This window comes from Pan paniscus, chromosome 5 (genome assembly GCF_029289425.2).
Source record: "Pan paniscus chromosome 5, NHGRI_mPanPan1-v2.0_pri, whole genome shotgun sequence".
In the NCBI taxonomy this organism is placed as follows: domain Eukaryota; kingdom Metazoa; phylum Chordata; class Mammalia; order Primates; family Hominidae; genus Pan; species Pan paniscus.
In genome coordinates this window covers 95,231,481-95,255,617 of record NC_073254.2, presented here as the reverse complement: position 1 = coordinate 95,255,617, position 24,137 = coordinate 95,231,481, and the positions used below count along the sequence as shown (strand labels likewise).

The 24,137-nt window shown below is 39.6% G+C and overlaps 1 protein-coding gene across 6 annotated transcripts in view; it reads left to right on the top strand.

Annotated features, from left to right (window-relative positions):
• Positions 1 to 24,137, top strand: part of COL12A1 (collagen type XII alpha 1 chain) — a 152,741-nt gene that overhangs the window by 28,842 nt on the left and 99,762 nt on the right. For 2 of the 6 annotated variants that reach the window (XM_063605381.1, XM_063605382.1), the window contains exons 1-8: positions 2,488 to 2,972; positions 5,940 to 6,047; positions 13,838 to 13,954; positions 16,439 to 16,582; positions 17,033 to 17,092; positions 18,979 to 19,242; positions 19,413 to 19,577; positions 20,259 to 20,432. In XM_063605381.1, coding sequence (XP_063461451.1) covers positions 5,975 to 6,047; positions 13,838 to 13,954; positions 16,439 to 16,582; positions 17,033 to 17,092; positions 18,979 to 19,242; positions 19,413 to 19,577; positions 20,259 to 20,432 — 997 coding nt within the window. In that variant the 5' untranslated portion in view covers positions 2,488 to 2,972; positions 5,940 to 5,974. Of the gene's footprint in view, positions 1 to 2,486; positions 2,973 to 5,939; positions 6,048 to 13,837; positions 13,955 to 16,438; positions 16,583 to 17,032; positions 17,093 to 18,978; positions 19,243 to 19,412; positions 19,578 to 20,258; positions 20,433 to 24,137 lie in introns of those variants that run through there. The other 4 variants (XM_063605383.1, XM_063605384.1, XM_057302545.2 and 1 more) reach the window with 3 other exon arrangements.

Here is a 24,137-nt window from a genome sequence, read left to right as displayed (position 1 = left end):
TTGTACACATTTGAATTACACTCGTGTCCCCGGGGAATGAGTGTACTTGAATTAGTTTCTGGAGGAGTCTGTGTAGTCCCCAACCCGGGAGTCCTCTCCTTCCTGTTTCTCTCATCCTACTCTGGAAGTTTTGCTTAAGGATCCTTTTTGTTGAGCTAGAGAGGAAGTTTGCCGGTGGTGGTTTGTGTTACCTACACTCCTTTGCAGCAACTATTTTCAGATACGTTAATTCTAAGTATGTGAACAAGAATGCCTCGAGCAAGAGAAGATGCCCACGCGGGTCCCCAGCACGCTGCTCTTGGCTGGAGAGGGCAATGTGCACGCCCTTGGGGACAGATGCCTCTTCCACCCAGTCTGCGGCCTCCAGCCGCAGGAAAGGGAAGCCCGTGACTGTCTTTGGATCCCCGGAGGGTGACTGCTCAACTGCGGGGTTGATAGATGCATTGGCAGCTTGGAGCCAAATCAACAAGAGTTCTCTCTTTTAAACAACAACGACAACAAATCAACATTCAGAGTTACATGCTCCTCAGTCAACAACTCCGCCATCACACACACACACACACACACACACACACACACACACACACACACACACACACAGAGAGAGAGAGAGAGAGATAGAGAGAGAGAGAGAGAACATCTGGGCCGAGATACAAACACCAGCCAGCTTGGGCTGGCGTGGAAAGTAGCAGTTTTCCTTTTCCCTTTCTCGACGGGGTGTCGTTGTCCGGGGGCTTCCCTGGCCGTTTCAGGCAGTGGAGCAGGCCAGGGGCGCAGCCCTACTGGGTGCCCGCTTGGCGGCCTGAGGGACTTCTCTGTTCTCGGGCTCGGTCTTTGAGGCTGCCACCAGTCCACGCGCGGTCTGCAAGCCTGGTTGGACTGGGCTCCCTGCTCTTTGTGTGTTGGGTGGGGAGGCGAGTGAAGGGCTAGCTTGGGTGCAGACGCCAGCTGTCGACAAATTCGGGGCTCAGTGATACCAGGGCAATGTGGCTGCAAGCCTGATTGGGCGCAACGTTGAGAAGGTCGGGTGTTTCATCCCTGGGACGCGCTCACTCACTAGGGGTTTGTCAGACATTCTGGTTGTGAGGATTTGAAGGGGGAAAATCTTGTGTACTGTGTAGGCTCTTTGTGCGAGCTGCCCAGCTGGACTTCGAGTGGGCTGTGTGGTTGGGGAATGTGCAGAGGCGGCGATTCCTATTTGTCTTCATTGTCTCCCTCTTGTCTTCTCTCTTGCTTTCGCCGGCTTCTGCTGGAGGCAGCCTGTGTATGGGGAGATGTGCAGAAAGGGGAGCGCCCTACAAGTTCTTGTCATTCGAAAGGCAAGTTTGGAGGCTATCGCGCCTAGTGGAGAGGGAAGGCCAAATTTGCAGACGTCAGAGCCAATGGGGAAGAGAGATTTACATTGGGAGCATGCCCTCCCATTCTACTATGGCGGGCGGTTAGTTCCAGAGAAGCAGCTCCTCTGTTCCCTTGCGCCCCACCCCGGTCCTTTGTTGTTCAACGCTCCCCCAGCGTTACAGGAGTAACCTTTGGGCTTCAAGAGGCCAAAACGGTGCAGGGCCTATACTGAGGTCAGACGTTATAATCAGAATCTCTCCAGTAGCATTTTTCTGATTTCTTGGTGTGAGTGCTCGAAGCTTCCTCCCTTGCGCCTTGTACAATCTGGCAACCCTGAGTACCAGACTCCCTGCCCAGGAACAAGGGGTAGGATGCCAGGATGGAGGGGGCTGTAAGAAGAGGCGACGTTGTTGGTAGAATATCAGCCCCCTATTTGGCTTCTGCAGTATTGTGTGTGGAGGGGTGCTTTGGGGTTTCAAACTTACTCCTCTTCGCCCCTTTGGCCCCGCGAGGTTTTAAGGGCAGAGCTTTCAGTCCGAAGCCTCCGCTCGGGGCCAGGTTTTGCTCTGGTCCGGGTGAGAAGTTTCTGCAGTGGATGCAACTTGTTACTGAGCGGCTTCCTATTCTGAGAACTCCTGGGTTTCATAGCTTTCCTCTCCCTCTCTTTTGGCTCAATTTAAGCCTCCCAGTTCCGTCCTGAAGCACCAGGGGAGTGAGAAAGGACTGGGAAAGCCATCCCATCACTGAGCCCCGCGCGGGCGGCTGTCCGGGTTTCCAATCGCGCTTGGAGATTGAAAAAGACAGAAGGCGCGCCGCGTGTACAGACAGTTAGTTAATGGAAATCCTGTAAATCGGTTTTAAGTGCACCCAGGACAGAGGGGGAGGAAGATGGAGGTGGTGATATCAGATGAAGGATGGAGATCCGCAGGAGCGGGGGTGAATGGGTTACGCATCCTTGCATTTCCGAAAATGGGAGTCGCTCCCCTCCCCATTGTTCTTAATGTAGAAAAATTCATTAAAGAAATCGCAGGGATAGGGAAACCCGAGCTTCCCAGTCCGCCCCAAGTGGCGGAGTATGCGGCTTCCCTTGGCAGGGAACCCGGCTGCGGCTGTCCCCCTCTACGCTCCCTCCCTTCTCCCCGCCCCCCAGCGGGGCACTGCTACTACGGCGATCGCCACCTCACGCCGAAGGAATGCTCGAAGTATGCACACGTTCCCAAAAGTAGACCTCCTTCACCGCCGGAGGAGCATACATCACCCCGTGGCAGCCGTCCACCTTCTCAGGCGTTTCGTAACCGAGTAAACTGAGAGCTGGGAACAGCCCTCTATTAAGTAGCCCGCGGCGCGGAGTCTCTTCCCACTTGGCTAAGGCGAACCGCCCCAGACGCGTCCGCGCGCCGGCAGCTGCAGGCTCAGGCCATCTCCAGTCGTCCTGCCGCGCCCGCCTCTCCTCCTGGGATTCTCCTCCTCCTCCCGGACTTCCCCGCAGCTGCCCACGCCTCGGCGGCCGCCAGGTGCTCCTGGAGCGCAGCGCCTATCGCCGGGGCGTGTGGGGGCCACACCGAGCACCAGCTTCTCCGACGCCGGGAAGCCGCTGTCGCCGCCGCTACCTCTCCCTGTTGCCGCTGCCTCAGGTCAGCCTGGTTTCTGTCCCCTTTCCCCTACCCCATCATTCCCAGAGACAACTCGGGAAACGGCGTCTAGCTTGCACCTTGCCCGGAGCGGTGAAGAATCCTGGGCGAGGACAGTTTGGACTTGTAATAGTGTAGATGGGCTAGAGCTTTGCCTTGTATACTGAGATTTGGTGATGCTTTGGGGTTTTTGAGGGAGAGGGGAATGTTGCTTTTCTTAAGAGCTGAGCAAAGTTTTGTGCACGCAAAGCATCTCGTTCAGTGTTTCCGTTTCTAGAGGAGTTTCATCTGTAGATGCTGTCGATTTCAATGGAGGGCGCGCTGGGTTCTGGGGCGGCAGGGCCCTGGTTATCTCGCGGCTGTGGCTTTGTCGGGGAGGGCAGGCGTGCGGCGGGGGCGCTGGGAAGGTATTTTGGTGACGCACCGTGCGGAATTCTTTGGAGGGCCCGCTGAGTGCTCTGCAGCTCGTCGAGGCTGCACGGGTGTGTGTGGCATCTCGTAACAGATTCCTAGTGGAGTGTTCTGGCTGCTTCCTCCCCTACCTTTCAGAGCACCCGAGGTGGTGGGTTAGGCAGCACTAGGGTACTCATTCTTGGCGGACTTTCCCCAGCTCCGGGAGAAAGTCCCCTCTCCGACTCCCTCCCGGTGCATTGGTGGAGGCCCTATTCGGGGTCTGTGAGATCTCCGCGGCGGTTTCCCACTCAGATCCTAGACTTGTGGGGATCAGAAAGCGTGGGTCGCCGGACTCGTTCACCGAGCGGAACAGGTACCCCCAAGCGGGCGTCCTCGGGAGCCCTCCAGTGACCAGTTCAGGGCTCCCTGGGACTCTGGGCCAGGGAGACTCTCGATCCGGACTCTGTAGTCTTCTAGTGAATGCCGGGGAAAGATAGGGCAGGAAAGGAAATAAACGCTAAGCTCTCCTTTGGCTAATGCCAAGGTCGTGGTGGGTGGGAGAGGAGGTAGGCGACGCGGACGCGGTGTGTGTGTGTGTGTGTGTGTGTGTGTGTTTGTGTGATTTTCTTTTTAACTGGACGCGGGAGTTAAGGAATTGGGTTCTTCCAGCAGGGAATTGGGAGGGGGCGAGTTGGCAGAAGGGGACGAGTCCACTTAGCCCCCACTCCCACCCCAGTGGACTCATTTTTATTCATGAGGGTGAAGTGTGGGAGTCCTTGCTGCCACGTAGGGGCGGCCGCTTTCAGATATTTATGTCTGAGAATGCTCAATGAAGTGTTGCTAAGCATTCAAATGAATGTTTTGGCTAAAAAGGAGAGAAAGCGTTTTCTTTTTTAAAACATATATTGACGGGATGCTTGGCTGGCTGGCGTTCCGATATCCCGGCGCGAGATGATTCATTCTTGCAGCTAAGTCGGGAAAGCGATAGGTGGCGATCGAGACCCAGCAAAAGTGTTTCCACTCAGGTTTTCGTTGAGTTCAGCTGTTAAAAAAAAAAATCTGCGCACAGCTTTTCGGTGGGTCGATTGTTCGCCTTTAACTTTTCGCGAGCACGACTGCCAACTGAGTTGGAAATTATTATACCAAAGTTAAGGCAAGACAATTGGAACAATGGGCCAGTCTCACCTCTTGCTTTTCACTGATGTAGAAGAGGGTTAGAAATGTCAAACAGTTGTTAATTAGGAAGAAAGAAATTGCTAGACCCCTTAGATACTTAGGGCAGTGCCAAAATTTTAATCTTGGCTTCATAAAAAGGAGCTCCAGGCAATTTGGCACGCCTGCTCATCAGACATTTAAAATGCAATTTACACACAGGCTGAGGAAAGCTGCCCTCATGCTTTGTGCCAATAATTTGGAAAGTCATCGTTGGAGATTGTCAGTTTCTTTTCTCAAAGAGGCCTCGACCTTTGGCTCATTTTTGCATTCCGACGCAGGACAGTCTCCTATCCCCCTCCATTTTTCCTGAGGCCTAGGCTGTTGGCTTACAATAATTTATGTACTTCAGAGTCAACTCTTTTTATGTTTTGCCACTGGCAGCTTCCCAGTTTAGTTCCTTGCTAGTAGCTTTTGTCTTTGGGTTGAACCCTAGACTATTTTAGGAGATTCCATTCTGTAGACATGGGTTAAGTACCTACTGTGTGCTGGGAAACCACAAAGATGAATAAGATTCTTTGTCTTTAAGGAATTCATAATGTAATTACAAAATTAGAAAAAATCGGAACAGAACATATTCTCCTCTGGGGCATATATACTAATAATCTTCCAGCTTAAATAAACAGTTAAATACAAAGATTATTATTGATACTTTTTATTTAAAAACACGTTGGAAAAACAGACTAGGGTGTCTTGCTTCTTCCGTTTTGCTGCCTTATTTGTTATTATGTATTTTGGAGTTGTTTTTCCCTCATCTCAGGTAAAGGATTTATCAGATGTGAAAACAACACAGTTAGCAGGAGGGTCAGGTTTCAGCTGGGCCTTACATATTTCTGTATAATCCATTTCAGATCTTAAAGAGCTGCATATTTGAAAGCAGAACAAAATGAAGAAAAAAGAGAATTAAAAAGGTTTATTATACTTTTCCAAATTACCCTGAGACCACTAAAGTACAGTTACCTGAAGAGTTCAGCAGCTAGGAAAAAGCAGTCAAATAAAATCCCCAGCTGGAAGAGATATTTAGTTGAGTGAGGGATAAAATGACCTCTGAATTAGCCATTACCCAGGCAGGATGAAATCATGTGAGGGCTGGTAAAGGCCTTCACCCGGGATGCTAAGCAGGACCAGTCTCCAGGAGAACAGGACCCTTTTTAAACTTGAACTTCCTCCTAGGGACATGATTAAACTTCTGTAGACGAACTTGACTTACACTGCTTCACAATAGGCCCATTATGTGCTGGAGTAGGCCCTGTGGTTATTAAGGCAGATCTGGTCGGGTTCTGGACTAGGTCCAGGCTCCAGTTCTAACCTGGTTCAAGGCCTGCCCAGACCCAGTTCTGATGGGGTCACTGCTTCCTCCCGCAGATCTCTTCATGCCGCTGTAAGCTCGGAGGCCAAGGATGCGGAGTAGGCTTCCCCCAGCGCTTGCCGCCCTGGGCGCGGCCCTGCTCCTGTCTTCCATTGAGGCAGAAGGTAAAAGGCTCCCTTCCCCTTCACCGAGTGACAATGCAAAATTCGATAAAGGAAAAAACACAACTTTCTTGCTTCTATTGCTTGCTCTGTTTTCCCTGCGCTTCGTGCTTTCTCCGGTGGTTTCTCTCCTTCAGAGAAACGCCCCTTTCTCCTGAGGTTTGTCCATTTCCCAGCTCTCAGGTCCAGCTCTTTCGTATTCTGCTTAATGCATTCCGTACAGTGCTGTGTGGTCTTCTTGAGCTTGTCTCTGCGGTGTGCTGTCCACACTGCCACCTGCACTGCCGCCTAATAAGAGGACCAGCCGCCCGAGAGGGGGCGACGGCTCTAATCAGCGCAACCAACAGGACACCTCCGGGTGGCACCCAGGAGCCCCGAAGAGCGGGCGCACTCGCTCGCTTGGCTGGTAACCAACCACCTGGCTCGGGGCTGCGACCTCGGTGACAGAACACAATAAAAGACTCCAACAGCGCTGGCTCTGCGCCTCTGTGTGCTTTGTGGGGAGCTCAGTCGGCGGGGCGGACGGTGCGGGCAGATGAGCCAGCAGCCAAGCAGCCTGGGGGATGATGGCAGGCAAGCGGAGATCCGGGACCCCAGGTGTTCGCACGACCTAGGGTCGCGGCTGTCCCTGTTGGTTAGCAGGGCTCCAAGGCGCGTGGCCTGGACTGGCCCAGCTCAGACAGGTTGAACCTGGGCCAAGGTTTCCAGCCTGGGAAGCGAGCGCGCGCCGGAGTTGCTGGGCACCACCTCCAGTGTCCTGCCCTTGCTCCATCCTGCCTCCCTCAGGGACAGCCGGGTGCGTCGGACCTTCCCGCGGAGGCAGTGGGGCGCTCCGAGATGGGTTTCCAAAACGGCGCCGTGTGGCCCCTCCTCTAGAAAATGGAGGGCTTTTGTTAGATGTCCCACCCAATTTTATTTGTTGTGTGCACTTGATGTCTTAATTTCTCACTGTTCATTAAACAAGCCATTTCTATATGTCAACCCCATGGCGGCTTCTGTGGTCCCTCAGTTGTCACTGGAGACCTGAACAAATTAGTTTTCTTATTCTGCAAAGAAAATGGGGTAATGTCATGAAAGATATCTTTTTTTTTTTTTTCAATAAAGAAATACCCCTGATGAAGTTAAGGGAGGAAAAAAAACACTTCTGCCAAGTGACAGCTGTGGAAGTTCTGGGTTGAGGTGTGCTTTTTTAGAGGCTGTGAGAAAGTATGGTTGTTTGCATGATTATGCCAAGGTTTTCAAGGTTTCTATAGTGTTGGATTTTCTACTTCAAGACTACAGGTAAAAAAAAAAATTAGGGGAAGCAGAGTGTTTCCAAAATGTATGGCATGTTAAGAAAAGTGACAGAAACTTGCTGACTTTTCTTAGCTGATGAATATTTTATGAATGTAGAGGCTTTTCAGAGTGGCCTCTGTGAAGTAATAGTCAGATGGGGTTGCTTTTAATGTTCCTTTCTATGTCGTTGTTAGGAAGGAATTTTATTTGAGGAACTTCTGGAGGCCCTACTACAGATATTTTTAGATAATTCACTGAAGTGGCCCATTTATTGCTCATTAAGAAAATAGTTATTTGAAAATCAGAAAGAGTTGAGAATTCTTAGAAAAAGAATTAGGCTGGAAATGATGTAAGTGGAAAAAATTGATTCTGAATTAGATATTGGCTGGTTAGCAAGTGCAGTTAAAAAGAACAACTTACTATCTACATTTCTGATTATTCCCATATTATATTTTATCTTTTAAATTTGTATTTATTTCCATATGGTACAGCTCTTTTTTTTTGCTTTCTTAAACTGTGTCTTTTCTTGTATCCCATCTCCTTAAGTTAGTATTTAATAATTATATTTTAATAGGATTCATTTTTTGGCCTTATTCTCTAGTTTGGCATTGTCAAATAGAAATATGGTATGAGCTACAAATGTAAGCCACATATGTAACCTACATTTTTTTTCTGGTAGCCATATTCAAAATGGAAAAAGAAACAGGATAAACTAAATTTTATAATGTATTTTATTTAACCTAAATTATTTCATCATGGAGCCAATATGAAAATTATTAGTGAGATACTTGACTTTTTTTGTACTAAGTCTTTGACAACTGGGTGTGTATTTTATACTTACAGTGCAGTTTATTCTTTAAGTTATTTTTATTTTTCCTGAGACAGAGTCGCGCTCTGTTGCCCAGGCTGGAGTGTAGTGGCTTGATCTCGGCTCACTGCAGCCTCCGCCTCCTGGGTTCAAGTGATTCCCATGCCTTAACCTCCTGAGTAGCTAGTACTACAGGGGTTTGCCACCATGCCTGGCTAATTTTTGTATTTTTAGTAGAGACGGGGTTTCACCATGTTGGCCAGGCTGGTCTCGAACCCCTGGCCTCAATTGATTCACCTGCCTCAGCCTCCCAAAGTGCTGGGATTACAGGCAGCACAGTTTATTTCGTACTGGCCACATTTTAAGAGCTTGCTAGCCACAGATGTCTGGTTGCTCCCGTGTCAGACAGCACAGCTCTGCTGTTGACTACTAAGTGGTGCTAGGAGCCTTTGAAGGGCTAACAAAATTTGGGGCCAAAGCCTTTCTGGGGTCACTGGGCTGGAACCAGAATTTCTTTGAAATATTTCTGTTGGGGGCATTTCAAAATTTCAACTTGGGACTCTATTTGGTACCATGCCATTTTGATCTGAGTCCTAAAGTAGCCACAGTTACGTTTCTTTTCCTTTCATGACTCACACTTGCACTCTTATATTCATACTATTTTATTACCATTTTCTATGACCTTAATGTTTTGTATATTAAAAACCCAATACCTTTTTGAAAACATTAAAATGTTTTGGTATTCACTTTTTGCATTTCTTCTTTTTTATAGTGGTAATATTTTTGTCTTGTTTTTCTTCTGCTTATTTGTATTAGGAGCTATATTTTTCATACTATGTTATCTTGTCCTATAGAAATAAGAGTGGAAATGATTTTTTTCACTTCAGTATTTATAATTTTTAGCCACTGCAGAGACTTTATCAACCGCATCACTGCATAGACTTTATCAACTGTATCTGAGTGGCCTAGAATATATGAATTATTTTTGGTTCATGTATGATACAGTATGTTAATTATCCTGTGGAAAACTTAACACTTTGCATATAAAGGTTAATGGTCAGTATTCCCTGAGAACTGGGCACTTTTCTAATTAATCTAGGATTAGAGATGAATACAAGTTTTCTGAAAAACAGAGTGTTAATTTTGGTTAGTCTGATTTATAGTTTATAATATATAATGAACAATTGAATATTATCAATTCATCAGTGAGTTGTGGCTATAGCTTTGTCTTGTGTCTAGGTTGAGACTAATTTGTATATATTTTTATAATCCTATGTCTAATTTGTGTTATAACAGAAATTTCAAACTAGAGGCTAACATAGAGATCATCTGTTCTACTTCTCTCGTTTTCCAAATGAGAAAATGAGGCCCAGAGAGGCTGAATCACTTGGTCAACTAATGCACTTACTTAGATATGAAAAACAGACAAGACCCCAGTCTTCTAGTCCTAGGTTAGTGCTGGTTTGGTCACACTGTGCTTTCTTTGTGCTTGACAACTGGTTGATCTGGAAAGTTTAATGAGAGGGCACGTTTTGTAATGTGTACAAAATGATCTGTAGCTTATTCTAAAATATTATTTTTTCAACTGATTATTTATGGTACCTTGAAAACTCAAATGAAATGAATTTCTATATCATGGCAAAGATCATTAAAGTTATGCTAATTTTGCATGGCAAATGTAAATTAATGCCTATAGAATATAGTTAACTCATCACTTATTGCACACTTGTCAAGATTTCTCCTATTAAGGTAGTATCCTTTCTAGTGTTATCACAGATATCAAACTAAAGATCTTACTAGTTCATCAAGATATTTTAGTAGTGTATTCTTAGTTTTGATATATCTACAGCGTGTTATATATACTTACCAAAACTTATTAGACTCCTCTACTCCCTCTCATCCATTTTCCCACCTGTCTATCCATCCTTCCCTTCATTCATCTCTGCAGTGGCTGGTAATTTCTTGGACATAGCCCCTTTTTGGGTGCCCTATTAAAAATGTTTCAAAAAGTTATATATCAAGATGGACACTTTAGTTTTAAATGCTTGAACAAGTGTATAAAGTTAATATACCAAATTTCATCTATATCTGAATTGGAGATACCTGAATACCACATATTTATGTATATATGTATAATAATATGTAATATGTAATAACAATATTACATGTGTAATACATATGTAATATGTATCATATATACACATATAATTATACATGTATGTATATATATAAATCAGCTACATATAAATATTGTTTATATTTACAAATATAGGTATATATTAAAAATACGTATATATTAAACCCATTTATGCCTAGTGTTCCACTATTGGAATGCTAAGCATGTGGGAGTGATTTATATCCTACTGCTCAAGGTCATTGCCAAGGTCTGATTACAAAAATTCAAAAAATTGCAATCTCAGGTATAAATGGGTTAAAAGCAACTACATATAAATATTGTTTTCTAAAGTTAATTTTTGATGGAAATATTTCTTCTACTTTGCATTTAATCTAGTACAGTAGAAAACTGTATGTTTTGTAGTCAGACCATGTAATCCAACTGTTGTTGCCTATTGGCTGTGTTAATCTCTCTGAATTTCACTGATTTATCTGTACAACAGGGATAATAAGGCCCATCATTGGGTTCTTATAAGGAAAAAAGCAGCAACACAGTAACCAGCTCTCTGCCTGTTATAGAGAACACTCAGCAAGTTTCAGCTATTATAAATCATTCCCAAAATGTCCTAAATCCTGCCAGTTTATGTAACAAAAATTTCATCAGAATGAGTCTTCGTAGCATAGCGTTTTGATAACGAAAACATTATCTGTAAATATGGAATTAAACTATAAGAATAAAAATACTTAAAATTTTAGTCTCTTCACTGTCAGTATTCAGTTTTTTTGAATATATGTAAGATTGTTATTTATTTGTAATTTTCATTCTGTTTCTCTTGGTTTGGATTCTCATCCTATGCAACTATGGCTCTTTGCAGTTATAATCAATATGCAGCTAGTGCATAATTGAAAATTTCTGGGCTGGGCACAGTGGCTTATTCCTACAATCCCAGCACTGTGGGAGGCCAAGGAGGGCGGATCACCTGAGGTCAGGACTTCAAGAGCAGCCTGACCAACATGGAGAAACCCTGTCTCTACTAAAAATGCAAAATTAGCCAGGCATGGTGGAGCACACCTGTAATCCTTGCTACTCAGGAGGCTGAGGCAGGAGAATCGCTTGAACCTAGGAGGCTGAGGTTGCGGTGAGCCAAGTTCATACCACTGCACTCCAGCCTGGGCAACAAGAGCGAAACTCCGTCTCAAAAAAAAAAAAAAAAAGAAAAGAAAAGAAAAGAAAATTTCCAGCATCAGCATTGTCTTAGGGAACACTTAGACTCTGTGATGATGTGATGGTGTTTATGAATTATTTTTATGTAAAAGAAAATATTTTTAAAATTAATAAAGTACATTTTTCAGCACTGATTTATGTTGACACGGGTCATACACTCACATCTGCTTTATTATTATTTTTTCATGAAACAAACAAATGTACAAATAGAATGGCATGCCTGAAAAGCTGTACATGCAATAAAATCAGCCAGAAGAAAAGTGAAGCGGGCTCTCTGTTGTACCCATGCGGGTTGGCCATTCTTTCCTACTTTGATTCCCACATACCACAGTTTCTATGAACACCTCAAGATCCTCTGAAATGTTAAAGACTTTTCCCCACAGTCAATTTTTCAGTTTATCTGGAATCCTGGTCATTTGGATATCAACAAGGGGGGCTGCTACTGCCCTTCAGCAGTTTTAACCTAATGTCCGCTGCTTCAGGTCATTTTCCTTCCAAGGTTGGTGGTACTGTTTTTCCATGTACTGATTTTTTTTAAAAGCATGCTCAGGCCAGTGCGTCTGCCTTTGCATTAAATTTGTCCTGAGCCATTGCTATTGGAACAATATTTTATAATGATATTCTTAATACCCGTTGTCCTATTAACATCTGTTGCATGCATGTTATACTAAGTGATGAGTACAGCTAAACCTCAAAATATGATTAAAGACTGAAGAATGTTGAGTAATTAAACTATGCATGTAGATTAATAGTCTAATCTCACTGCCTGTGTATGGATAGTAAGAATATAACATTCATTCCAATACTAGTGTATCCAATAAAAATAAAAAGCCATCTCCTACAGTTGGACGCAGCAGTCCACTAAAGCAAATGTTTGCTTAATTATTTCCATTAAAACATGTTATTAATATTACATAAATCTTTAACCCCAGTTAAATTCTGTGACTCATGTCTCAAAGCTGCTAGTGTATTTTAATTGACCTTTGAAAAAACCTGAAAGGAAATTGTAATCTCTCAAAACAGATGCAAAAATTCTGACTCACAAGGAATACTTTCAGACTAAAACATTTTAGGAAGAGTGTGGCTGAAAGTCATCTTAATTTGTTGACCTGTTTCAAGAGTAATAATTTTTAATTCATCAACCATGCACTGACAGTGAGTCAGTACAATGCTGCATGATGAGGCATGAACATTGTAGAGAGAATATCATTATAAAATATTTAGGAAACGTCTTTGTGTAATGACTACTGTACATGGAGGCTTTTGTTCATTGTGGGAAACTAAAAACAAGTCAACATTTCACTGACACATGCATGATGCTCTACAGTTTTGTATGTAAACTATTTCTTTCCGTACTTTTCAGTTATTCCTGTCATTGACTTTTCCAAGTTTTTATGCGCAGTCATGTCTTCAGATCACTGATCCTTCTTCACTGTTTTCTTTAAGTTCTGTAAATAAATGTCCATAAATATACATTGATGTTGTCTTTTCATAATTAACCATTGTTTTGTAAAGGACCATACTGGCATTTTAATCTAAAATGCCCTTTCTAGTATGGAGTATACCTGCTGCAAAGGAAATAATAGTGTTGGTTTACACCCTGGAACATTCAGCAAGCTGGTGTAAACAGGCAGAATATTAGTTTTATAAACTTTTGAATATCACTATTTATATATTTATAAATTATTAACATCACTTATTTTTGAATACTTGCCTATGAATATGAATATACATTTAAATGTATATTTCCTTGTCAGATATAACTGTTTCCCATGATTCCTCATTTTCATTAAAATATATTTTTCATCTCTGCTACATATTGAGATTTATCAAATAACAATGAATAATTACAAGGCAAATAATGCAGAGAATGAACCAAAACCATCGTTGATTCTTGTCCATATTATGGGAAAAAACATATTATGTCAATGTTTTGAATTAACTTCTCTGGTTGTAAGCAGGTTGTGATTTGGCATGCTTGTTCAAAATGCACTCAGCATGTATCGAAATTCCTTTAATTGTTATGTGAATTGTTTGCATATGTGGTTATTATATGTGATTTCATTGTACTTGTATGTACTTGTATCCAAATATGTTTCTATTATGCTTGATTTTGCTGGCCATTCTTGAATGACCTAGCAACTCAAGAATCAAAAGTGTTTTGTGCTGTCTTCTGTAATATGTATACTCTCTGATGTTTTGTCAGCTTTTAGTTTTATTCTTATCCAACAACATATCTTTTATATTTGTTGGAAACAAATTTATGCAAAGACAATTTTAGAAAGCTTTGCTCAACACAATTCTTTATTAATTAAATTGACCATTTTGTGACATTGAAAAGTTTAATAATATAAACTCTCTCTTTTGCAGTTGACCCACCTTCAGACTTGAATTTTAAAATTATAGATGAAAATACTGTTCATATGTCATGGGCAAAACCAGTTGATCCAATTGTGGGTTACAGAATAACAGTGGACCCTACAACGGGTAAGTTTTGAGATTGGGGTTTTAGGACAGAAGCATCATGATGATATAACTCAATCTCCACCTCTTCTCCCCTTTCATCATGAAGAAGCTGAGCTTTAGGAAGCCTGAGGGATTTGATCCATGTCACCAGACATTTGCTGAACTCAGGTTTCAGATTTCCAGTCTAGTATCCACTATTATATTTTAATGTTGTTGAGTTTAACATGTTTTGCTGTGGTAGGCTGTTATTATTAAAAATTGACTCTATTTTTACCTGATCAGAATATTGTTAGTAACCTTTGATCTTATAGAATCAAATCCTCATTCCTTGGCATTCTTCTTGAATTACTTAATCTTTTCAACATTTAAAGTATCAGCTGATGAAGTAAGTTGTTACAACTTACCCAGTGTCCTACACATTTCAGTATCCAGGAAACACCATTCTGTGATAATGGTAAACAACCATGATGACAGATAAGAATTTACTTTGGCTAGGTGGATTCCATTGACACTAGGCTGAATCTTTGGAAAACAAAACAAAACTTGTTTTGCTTGTTCTCAGGCATTATCTTTAGTGTTAATAATGTTGCCAAAATGTGGAGAACCAAACTCTATTGATTAATTTTTAGTTCTAAAATGGAATGAGAAAATAACCATTTCCACTGACTGTAAACTAGTTCAACCACTGTGGAAGACAGTGTGGCGATTCCTTAAGGATCTAGAACTAGAAATACCATTTGACCCAGCCATCCCATTTCTGGGTATATACCCAAAGGATTATAAATCATGCTGCTATAAAGACACATGCACACGTATGTTCATTGTGGCACTTATTCACAATAGCAAAGACTTGGAACCAACCCAAATGTCCATCAATGATAGACTGGATTAAGAAAATGTGGCACATATATACCATGGAATACTATGCAGCCATAAAAAAGGATGAGTTCATGTCATTTATAGGGACATGGATGAAGCTGGAAACCATCATTCTTAGCAAACTGTTGCAAGGACAAAAAACCAAACACCACATGTTCTCACTCATAGGTGGGAATTGAACAATGAGAACACTTGGACACAGGAAGGGGAACATCACACACTGGGGCCTGTCATGGGGTGTGGGGAGTGGGGAGGGATAGCATTAGGAGATATACCTAATGTAAAGAGTTAATGGGTGCAGCACACCAACATGGCACATGTATACATACGTAACAAACCTGCACGTTGTGCACATGTACTCTAGAACTTAGCGTATAATTTAAAAAATAGTAAAAAAAAACAAAGAAAGAAAATAACTACTTCCACTAACATTGGCTAAATGGTAGGAAGAAGTCTTGACTGGCTGACAGTAGAGATGGAAGATGTCAACACAACTTATTACTAGAACTGTGTTTATTTATCTTTTAGCCTTTAAAAATACCAATGATTTTACATATTGATTTACCAGGAAACATAGCTTTTTTTAAAAAGATGATTTAAAAACTTAAAAAGGGGTAAAAAATTTACTTTTTTCTCTTTCAGTCTTTTCTCCCCAAATATATTTGCAGTTAACATATTCATTCCAAATCAGAAAATCGGTTCTAACAGGGTCCATCCAGTTTCTAGATGTTGGGAATAACTGACACCTAACACTTCCAAAACTGGCACTGGGGCTACCCAACCTGGCAGAGTCTGAGTGTCTTGATGTCCTCTGGGGATCTTGGTTGGTTTTGCATGTTCCACCTGCAAACCAAGAGCATTTTTCAGTGGTCTGTTGCACCTGTTATCTTTCCTAATTATTTATATTTTGATGAAAACAATATAATTAAAAATATCATCAGGCACGTAATTCCCAGGAACCACCAGGTTTCCTGATTGAATTGAGAATTAACAGAATCTAGAAGGGAGTACATAACTGCCAAAATATAAGTAAACACCTAGTATACTGGACCTTGAAATATTTGATACCTGCTTAAGTCAATGCAGAGGTCAATGTTACCCATTAAGGCATGTAGCCATTTGAGTATGGAATATGCACTGCTTCCACACAGATTTTTGCCCACTAGGGGTTGGTCTTAACCTATGGGGTTTGTTTTCTTTGAGTTTATTTTCATCTCTTATTTCTCTCTCTCTGCTCTCCTCCAATGCATAATTTAAAATTAAATTCATTTTCTCTGCTTCATCTCTTATTTATAAAACTGTTATCTACCATTAGTCTCCAAAACCAATGAAAGATTTTTAGTTCGATATTCTGATATACCTTTAAACTAGAAATGTCTTGAATTCTCAAACAAGTATTAAATATGATTGTAACAAATAAAAGCAATACCAGTCCATTTATTAAATTTCTAAAATTCAAAATTTTAGTTTTGGAAGGCAGTAAAAAATAATGTTTGAGTGTCCTGAAAAAATGTATATACTGAATTTTTCAGATTTTGAGTACCTCTGGGAATTACAATGTATTGTGTTGTGTTATATGTGAAAAATGTTTTGTTGCATTCATATTTTTCCTTTTGATATTTCCAGATGGGCCTACTAAAGAATTTACCCTTTCAGCTAGTACCACTGAAACTTTATTGTCAGAACTTGTACCTGAAACAGAGTATGTGGTGACAATAACTTCATATGATGAAGTAGAAGAAAGTGTACCAGTTATAGGACAACTAACAAGTAAGCACACATATAAATTAAAATATTTGTATAATTTTTATTTTGCAGAAGGTTTTTCCAACTTCAGATTTAATCTTTTATGATACAAAGTTAATTTACACCAGTACTAACTATTTTTTTCTGTTATCCTAGTTATTAGTGGACATGAATAATTCATTCCTGATTTATAACTCTGGTCTCTGGAAACAGCAGGAATGTTATGAATGAAGACCATTAAAAATGTTAACTTTGCTGGACAACAATGTGAATATCTTTTTGAAATATCTCAAAAATATCACTAAAATAACTTACTTGTAAGGGAATGATTATTTGGCAGTATTCTATGACCAGCTGGGCAGAGCCGTACATTTAAGAGACAATAACAAAAACTAATATAATATATTTATTCTATTTTAAAGAGAATATCTGCTTGGGTTCATTTCCTTTTGTAATAATAAAGTTTTAACTTAGTTCAAACAGGTAGTTCGACAAAGCCAGTGGAGAAGAAACCTGGAAAAACCGAGATACAAAGTGAGTGTTTCTCTTACTATTTTTGCTTAGATTCATGGAAGTCATAAATGTAGGATAGAACAGATGTTCCAATTATATACATAGATTGATCTTATTCCTATATTAATTTCTATAAGCTTTATCTAGAAGGAGCACAGACAATATAAGAATAATGTATAACTAAGTCATTATAACCTAAGTTCTGACATTCTAGCTAGTTTTTCATTCTATTTACTAGATATTCTTTTCAATGGGAGTGTTTTGAAATTGTGTGTGTCCAACCTTTCCTGCAGGATTTTGGCAATAGGTGAAAACAAAGCACATCTCAGGACTCAACTCATTTCTCAAAGACAAACTGATAGCAGTAGGTGGTACTTAGGAATATATGAGAAATACAGGGCTGGAACATGAGAGAGATGCCCTCAGCTAGTGTTCAAAGTAATACAATTGCCATGAAAATACTTTTCTAAGTCTATGTGTATGTTATGCTCTTCTCTAGGTTATTTACATGGCCTTAGTTGATGGTAGTTGTAACCTTTTTGAGAGTCTCTGTAACACACCTCTTATAAATTGGTGCATTTGTAATCAGATGAAAGCAATTTTATTTAGTCTAGATCTTGCAGTTATTAGCCTCCTTTTGTCTTATATTGCTTTTCTGACTTATGGGGATAGATCCTTAAGGGGTTTCTTGGACTTCTAATTTTGTCATCTCGTAAAACTTGGATTTATGACCCAGAATGACAATAAAAAGATTATAAACACAAAGGTCTCTTTATCTGGAAGTATCCCCTCCAGATCACTGTTTATCATTATTTCAGATGCTGATATTTTCAACAATTATTATTTATTTTAAATTGAGGTATTATGCCAAGTATTGACTTTTTAATAGGCTTAAATTGACCTATTAAATAGTGTGCAAAACTTATTTAAGCATACAACTTGTATTTATTTGGCTTGCAAAATTTTTCAGCACCCTCTCCTTCTCTTCCTAGCCAAATACTTCTTTTATTACCTATCAGCTGACTGCAAGAACAAAATCATCATCAGAAAATTCACTTGGTATTGCATTACAAATACAGATTTTCATAAAACCAACCTGACCTCCACCATAGAGAGAAGGAAAGATAACATATTCAGTTACAAAAGCTGATCATTGTATTTTGATAATTTCAGGATACCACATGGATTTTTAACTTTTGAATAAAAATAATTGTTTACCCTCTTTGTTCACTAAAAGTAGGTTTTAATTGTCAAATTTAAATATATTGATAATTAGGACTATATATTTTGGCTATTTTGCATAATTTTATGCTTGTTTTTACTTCTGTCAGGCTCCCTTAGCCCTCTAGACTAACCCTAATGCAAACTTTAGACAATTATATTGAAAAGTGCAAGAGTATATTAACAAATTAGATCTTCAACTCAACTGCACTTCCTTGAATGGTACAGCAATTATTTTGTATTTATTTGTTGATAAATACCAAGGAATAAAAACCCTTTGCTTATATTTCTTTTGTATGACTCCTAAATGTTTTATAAAATTTGTGCTTGTAAAGAAGAGTGAGGGTATAGTTTATAAAAATGGATAGGTTGATAGCACGAATACTTCAACTTTATGCTCCCGGAGAGCAGATTATAGATCTATTTATCTCTTTTTGTATAATGTCTTATAAAGCAATTTAAAGACATCTAGTTCCATGAATTCATCTTGATAAAGGCATTGAAAATGCTTCTATGTGTTGTTAGTAAAATTGTATATTTCTTTGTGCATGTGGGTGAAGAACAATTGGTGAATATGTTCTAATGAACAGAATGATTTAAGGAGCCAACATTTTTTGCAATGTTAACATGTATTGATGAGCTGATTTAATAAAGCATCATTTAAAAAGATATCAAATGTATTTCAGAATGCTCTGTCAGTGCCTGGACTGATTTGGTTTTCCTCGTGGATGGCTCTTGGAGTGTGGGAAGAAATAATTTCAAGTACATTTTAGACTTTATTGCTGCTCTTGTGTCTGCTTTTGACATTGGGGAAGAGAAGACAAGAGTTGGAGTTGTTCAATACAGCTCTGATACCAGGACTGAATTTAACTTAAATCAGTACTACCAAAGGGATGAACTTCTTGCTGCAATAAAAAAAATTCCATATAAAGGTGGCAACACAATGACAGGTATGTTCTACAGATTTTTTAAAAGTTAAAAATAAATGAAATGTCTGTTTCAGAAAGAAATGATGCATTGCCTATTACATATTAAATATTTTTGACATTGTTCACATAGTTTTTGACTTTGGAAAAATTGTGTAGTACAGAGTAAATGAACATGTTTCTTTTCCCTTTAGGGGATGCCATTGATTATTTAGTTAAAAATACTTTCACGGAATCTGCTGGGGCAAGAGTTGGCTTTCCTAAAGTGGCAATTATTATTACGGATGGAAAATCCCAGGATGAAGTGGAAATTCCAGCAAGAGAGCTTCGTAATGTTGGAGTTGAAGTTTTCTCCTTGGGTAGGTTAAGTTCAGTTAATTATTTCCATTTTACAACTCCTACAGTATACTTAATGTTTAGGAAGATGAAAGATTGATTCCTCAAGGAAGGATGCTATTAGAAGGGTTTACTGCATTTTTATAGTGTAATACTAAAGACTTAAATTGTCTTTAAGTAAAAATTCTGCTTATCTATTTCCCTCATATAACTCCCTTAGCATATGTATTTAGGAAGGTGGTATTCACATTCTTTGCCAACTCTCTACTTTTCAAAGAATGCTGGGCCAATGATTCTAATAAAGATCCTCCTTGTATTATCATTAAGTGTTTTTTATGTGTTTCCTATATTATGTAATACTTGAAGAATTCAGAGGGCTCCAGCTTATTGAGGACTCTGGAAGAAAAAAGTATTATCTTTACAGATGGCAAAGACATACGATGGTATGGTTGGGATGAAAGCCCACTCTGTTTAATCAACCACTTTATTCCTCTTTGGCTGACCACTATATGTCAAATTACAAAATGTTTTTGTCATCCGCACAGTTGCATGTGCAACTGTTATGAAACAAAGCAATTCTGGCTTATGACTTAATGACGATTTGAATATGTCTTCAGTTGTGAAAGATGGAGAAAACAAAGAACTTCTCCAAGTCAGTTGGCACATTTCCCGTTTCAATATGTCCTTATCCTTTTGTTTTGAAGGCATTAAAGCTGCAGATGCAAAAGAACTCAAACAAATTGCCTCCACACCTTCACTGAACCATGTTTTCAATGTGGCCAACTTTGATGCAATTGTGGATATTCAGAATGAGATCATCTCCCAGGTGTGCTCAGGTGTTGATGAACAACTTGGTGAATTGGTTAGTGGAGAAGAAGGTGAGTAGACTGTGTAGCATTCCCCATGTGTTAGTCTTTTCCATTGTTTGAGTGTTTATAGTTATCTTAGAAGTAGACATATTTGTTTAAATATTTCTTCCAGTGATTCTCCAATTGTATACTCCATTGTATTGTTTTTTAGCAACTCAACTTGTTGATACCATTTGTATTGTTTTTCCTTCTAGTGGAACATTCAATAAAATGTATCATTGCACAGTTCTTAAAATTTTTTTGGTGGGGGACAAGTTATGATTTACTCTTTTCTTTAAGACTCTTTTGTGTACATTGAATGTCTATCTGATTATGCTATTCTGCTACTTGCTTTAATTACCTTGCACTCTGATTTAAACATTGATGGGCTGGAAAGACATTTGCAACTTAAAATAATAACAATGTTTCTGTTAACTAGCTAAGGACAAGGGTTTTCTATCATTATACTCTGCGTAATGTTTTTGAAAGCTTTTAAGAATATTTCAAAGATCAGTCAATGTGATCCTCCCCTTAGAAAATTCTCCCATTTCTATTAGTTATTACTTCTAAATACATGGGAGAAAGAAAAGACATTTCAAAAGCATCCTTTTGAACATTAAAAATAACAACCCAAAGCCCTTATATTTTTCCATCATTGTTCTTCTCTCAGCTTGAGAATCGATAAGTGATTAAACATAAATTCTAAATAGTGACATCTTCAATCATACAAACTCTTTAATCTTCAATCTCTGAACATTTTGTCAAAATGTTCATTGGCCCTAATTCTGTCTGAGAACCTCTCATTACTTCATGGGCTCTCAATCTATCTTTTGTTTTATTGTCTACTGTCTAACCTTTTTGCTTTGTATTATTATAAAATCCATCTCACTCACCTCCACTTTTCTCTGATTACTTCTCTTTACTCAATCTTTTAAACAGTTTAATTCTTCCTGGGGTGCAGTTGCATGTATGCAAGGGTAGGCCAGACTTTTTTTCTGCCACTGTTGGAACTTTCCCTGTGTAGGGGGCTGGGGCTGCATCACAGGTGTTCACATTTCTCTTTAGTGTCTTCTCTCTTCTGCTGGACTAATCTAAGGCTTCTCTCTTCTGCTGGACTAGCCTGTACTGCCTCTGTATCCCTCAGGTTTGGCCAGATTTCCATGTGGCATCTCTGTGGCTTCCCTCCTACTATTTTCTACTTAAACATCATTTTAAATATATATATATATGTATATATATATTTATTTATTTTAAAAATTATTTTCATTTTTTAAAACTTTTAAGTTCAGGGGTACATGTACAGGTTTGTTACATAGATAAACTTGTTTCATGGGGGCTTGTTGTACAGATCATTTCATCACCCAGGTAGTAAGCCTAGTACCCAATAGTTATTTTTCCTGATCCTCTCCCTCCTCCTACCTTCAACCCTCCAATAGGCCCCAGTGTGTATGTCATTTCCCTCTATGTCTCCATATGTTCTCATCATTTAGCCCCCACTTATAAGCAAGAACATGTGGTATTTGGTTTTCTGTTCCTGTGTTAGTTTTCTAAGGATAATGGCCTCTAGCTCTATCCATGTCCCTACAAAGGACATGATCTTGTTCTTTTTCATGGCTGTATAGTATTCCATGGTATATATGTACCACGTTTTCCTTATCCGGTCTATCATTGATAGGGTTTTAGGTTAATTCCAAGTGTTTGATATTGTGAATAGTGCTGTAGTGAATATACGTGTGCATTTATCTTTATAATAGGATGATTTATATTCCTTGGGTTTATACCCAGTAATGGGATTGCTGGGTTAAATGGTGTTTCTGTTCTTAGTTCTTTGAGGAATTGCTGCACTGTCTTTCACAATGGTTGAACTAATTTACACTCCCAGCAACAGTATATAAGCATTCCTTTTTCTCCACTACCTCACCAGCATTTGTTATTTTTTGACTTTTTAATAATAGCCATTCTGACTGGTGTGAGATGGTGTCTCATTGTGGTTTTGATTTGTGTTTCTCTAATAATCAGTAATGTTGAACTTTTTTTGGTATGATTGTTGACCACATGGATGTCTTCTTTTGAAAAGTGTCTGTTTATGTCCTTTGCCCACTTTTAAATGGGGTTGTGTGTTGTTTTCTTGTAAATTTGTTTATGTTCCTTATAGATGCTGGATATTAGACCTTTGTTGGATGCATAGTTTGCAAAAATTTTCTCCCATTTTTTATGTTGTCTGTTTACTCTGTTGGTAGTTTCTTTTGCCATGCAGAAACTCTTTAATTTAATTAGATCCCATTTGTCAATTTTTGTTTTTGTTGCAATTGCTTTTGGCATCTTTGTCATGAAATCTTTGCCAGGGCCTATGTCCTGAATGGTATTGCCTAGGTTGTTTTCCAGGATTCTTACAGTTTTGGGTCTTACATTTAAGTCTGTAATCCATCTTGAGTTAATTTTTGTCTATGGTCTAAGGAAGGAGTCCAGATTCAGTCTTTTACATATGGCTAGCCAGTTATCTGAGCACCATTTATTGAATAGGGGGTCCTTTCCCCAGTGCTTGTTTTTTTCAGGTTTGTTGAAGATCAGATGGTTGTAGGTGTTCAGTCTCACTTCTGGATTCTCTATTCTGTAACATTGGTCTAGGTGTCTGTTTCTGTACCAGTATTATGCTGTTTTGGTTACCACAGCCCTGTAGCATAATTTGAAGTCAGATAGCGTGCACCTCCAGCATTGTTCTTTCTGCTTAGGATTGCCTTGGATATTCGGATTCTTTTTTGTTCCATATGAAATTTAAAATAGTTGTTTCTAGTTCTGTGAAGAATCTCAATGGTAGTTTAATAGGAGTAGTGGCCAATCTATAGATTGCTTTTGGCAATATGGCCATTTTTAATGATATTGATTCTTTCTATCTATGAGCATGAAATGTTTTTCCATTGTCATCTCTGATTTCTTTGAGCAGTGTTTTGTAGTTCTCCTTGTAGAGATCTTTCACCTAACTACTTAGCTGTATTCCTAGGTATTTTATTCTATTATTCACAACTCCCATTGTGAATGGGATTTCGTTCCTGATTTGGCTCTCAGCTTGACTGTTGTTGTGTATAGGAATGCTAGCAATTTTTGCACATTGATTTTATATCCTGAGACTTTGCTAAAGTTGTTTATCAGCTTAAGAAGCTTTTGGGCTGAGACCTTGCAGTTTTCTAGAGGGATTATGTCATCTGCAAACAGGGATAGTTTGAGTTCCTTTCTTCATATTTGGATGCTTTTTATTCCTTTTTCTTGCTTGATTGCTCTGGCCAGAACTTCCAATACTACGTTGAATAGGAGTGGTGAGAGAGGGCAACCTCATCTTGTGCTGGTTTTCAAGTGAAATGCTTCCAGCTTTTACCTATTCAGTATAAACATCACTTTTATGTCCTACATCTGGTTGCTTTTTTGAGGAGGCGATGTGTAAATTTGGGCCTGTTTTTACACACACTTCCTGCAGGTTGATTTGTAAAAAATTATAACTATATCTTCCGGGAAGTTGATTCCATTGACAAATCCAGAATTTTGATATTGTCTGAAATATCTTAAAATACTTTATGTTAACTGTCAAATACATGACTATGTTCTATGTTGAGTAAGGATCACCATTTTTTAGAGGATTGATATGAATGTGTCAATATGCATGTTATAAGCCATTGTTTCCCCTCTGTTTGGTGGCACGTGAACATAGTTGAACTATTTTTCTTACCCTGAAACTAGTGA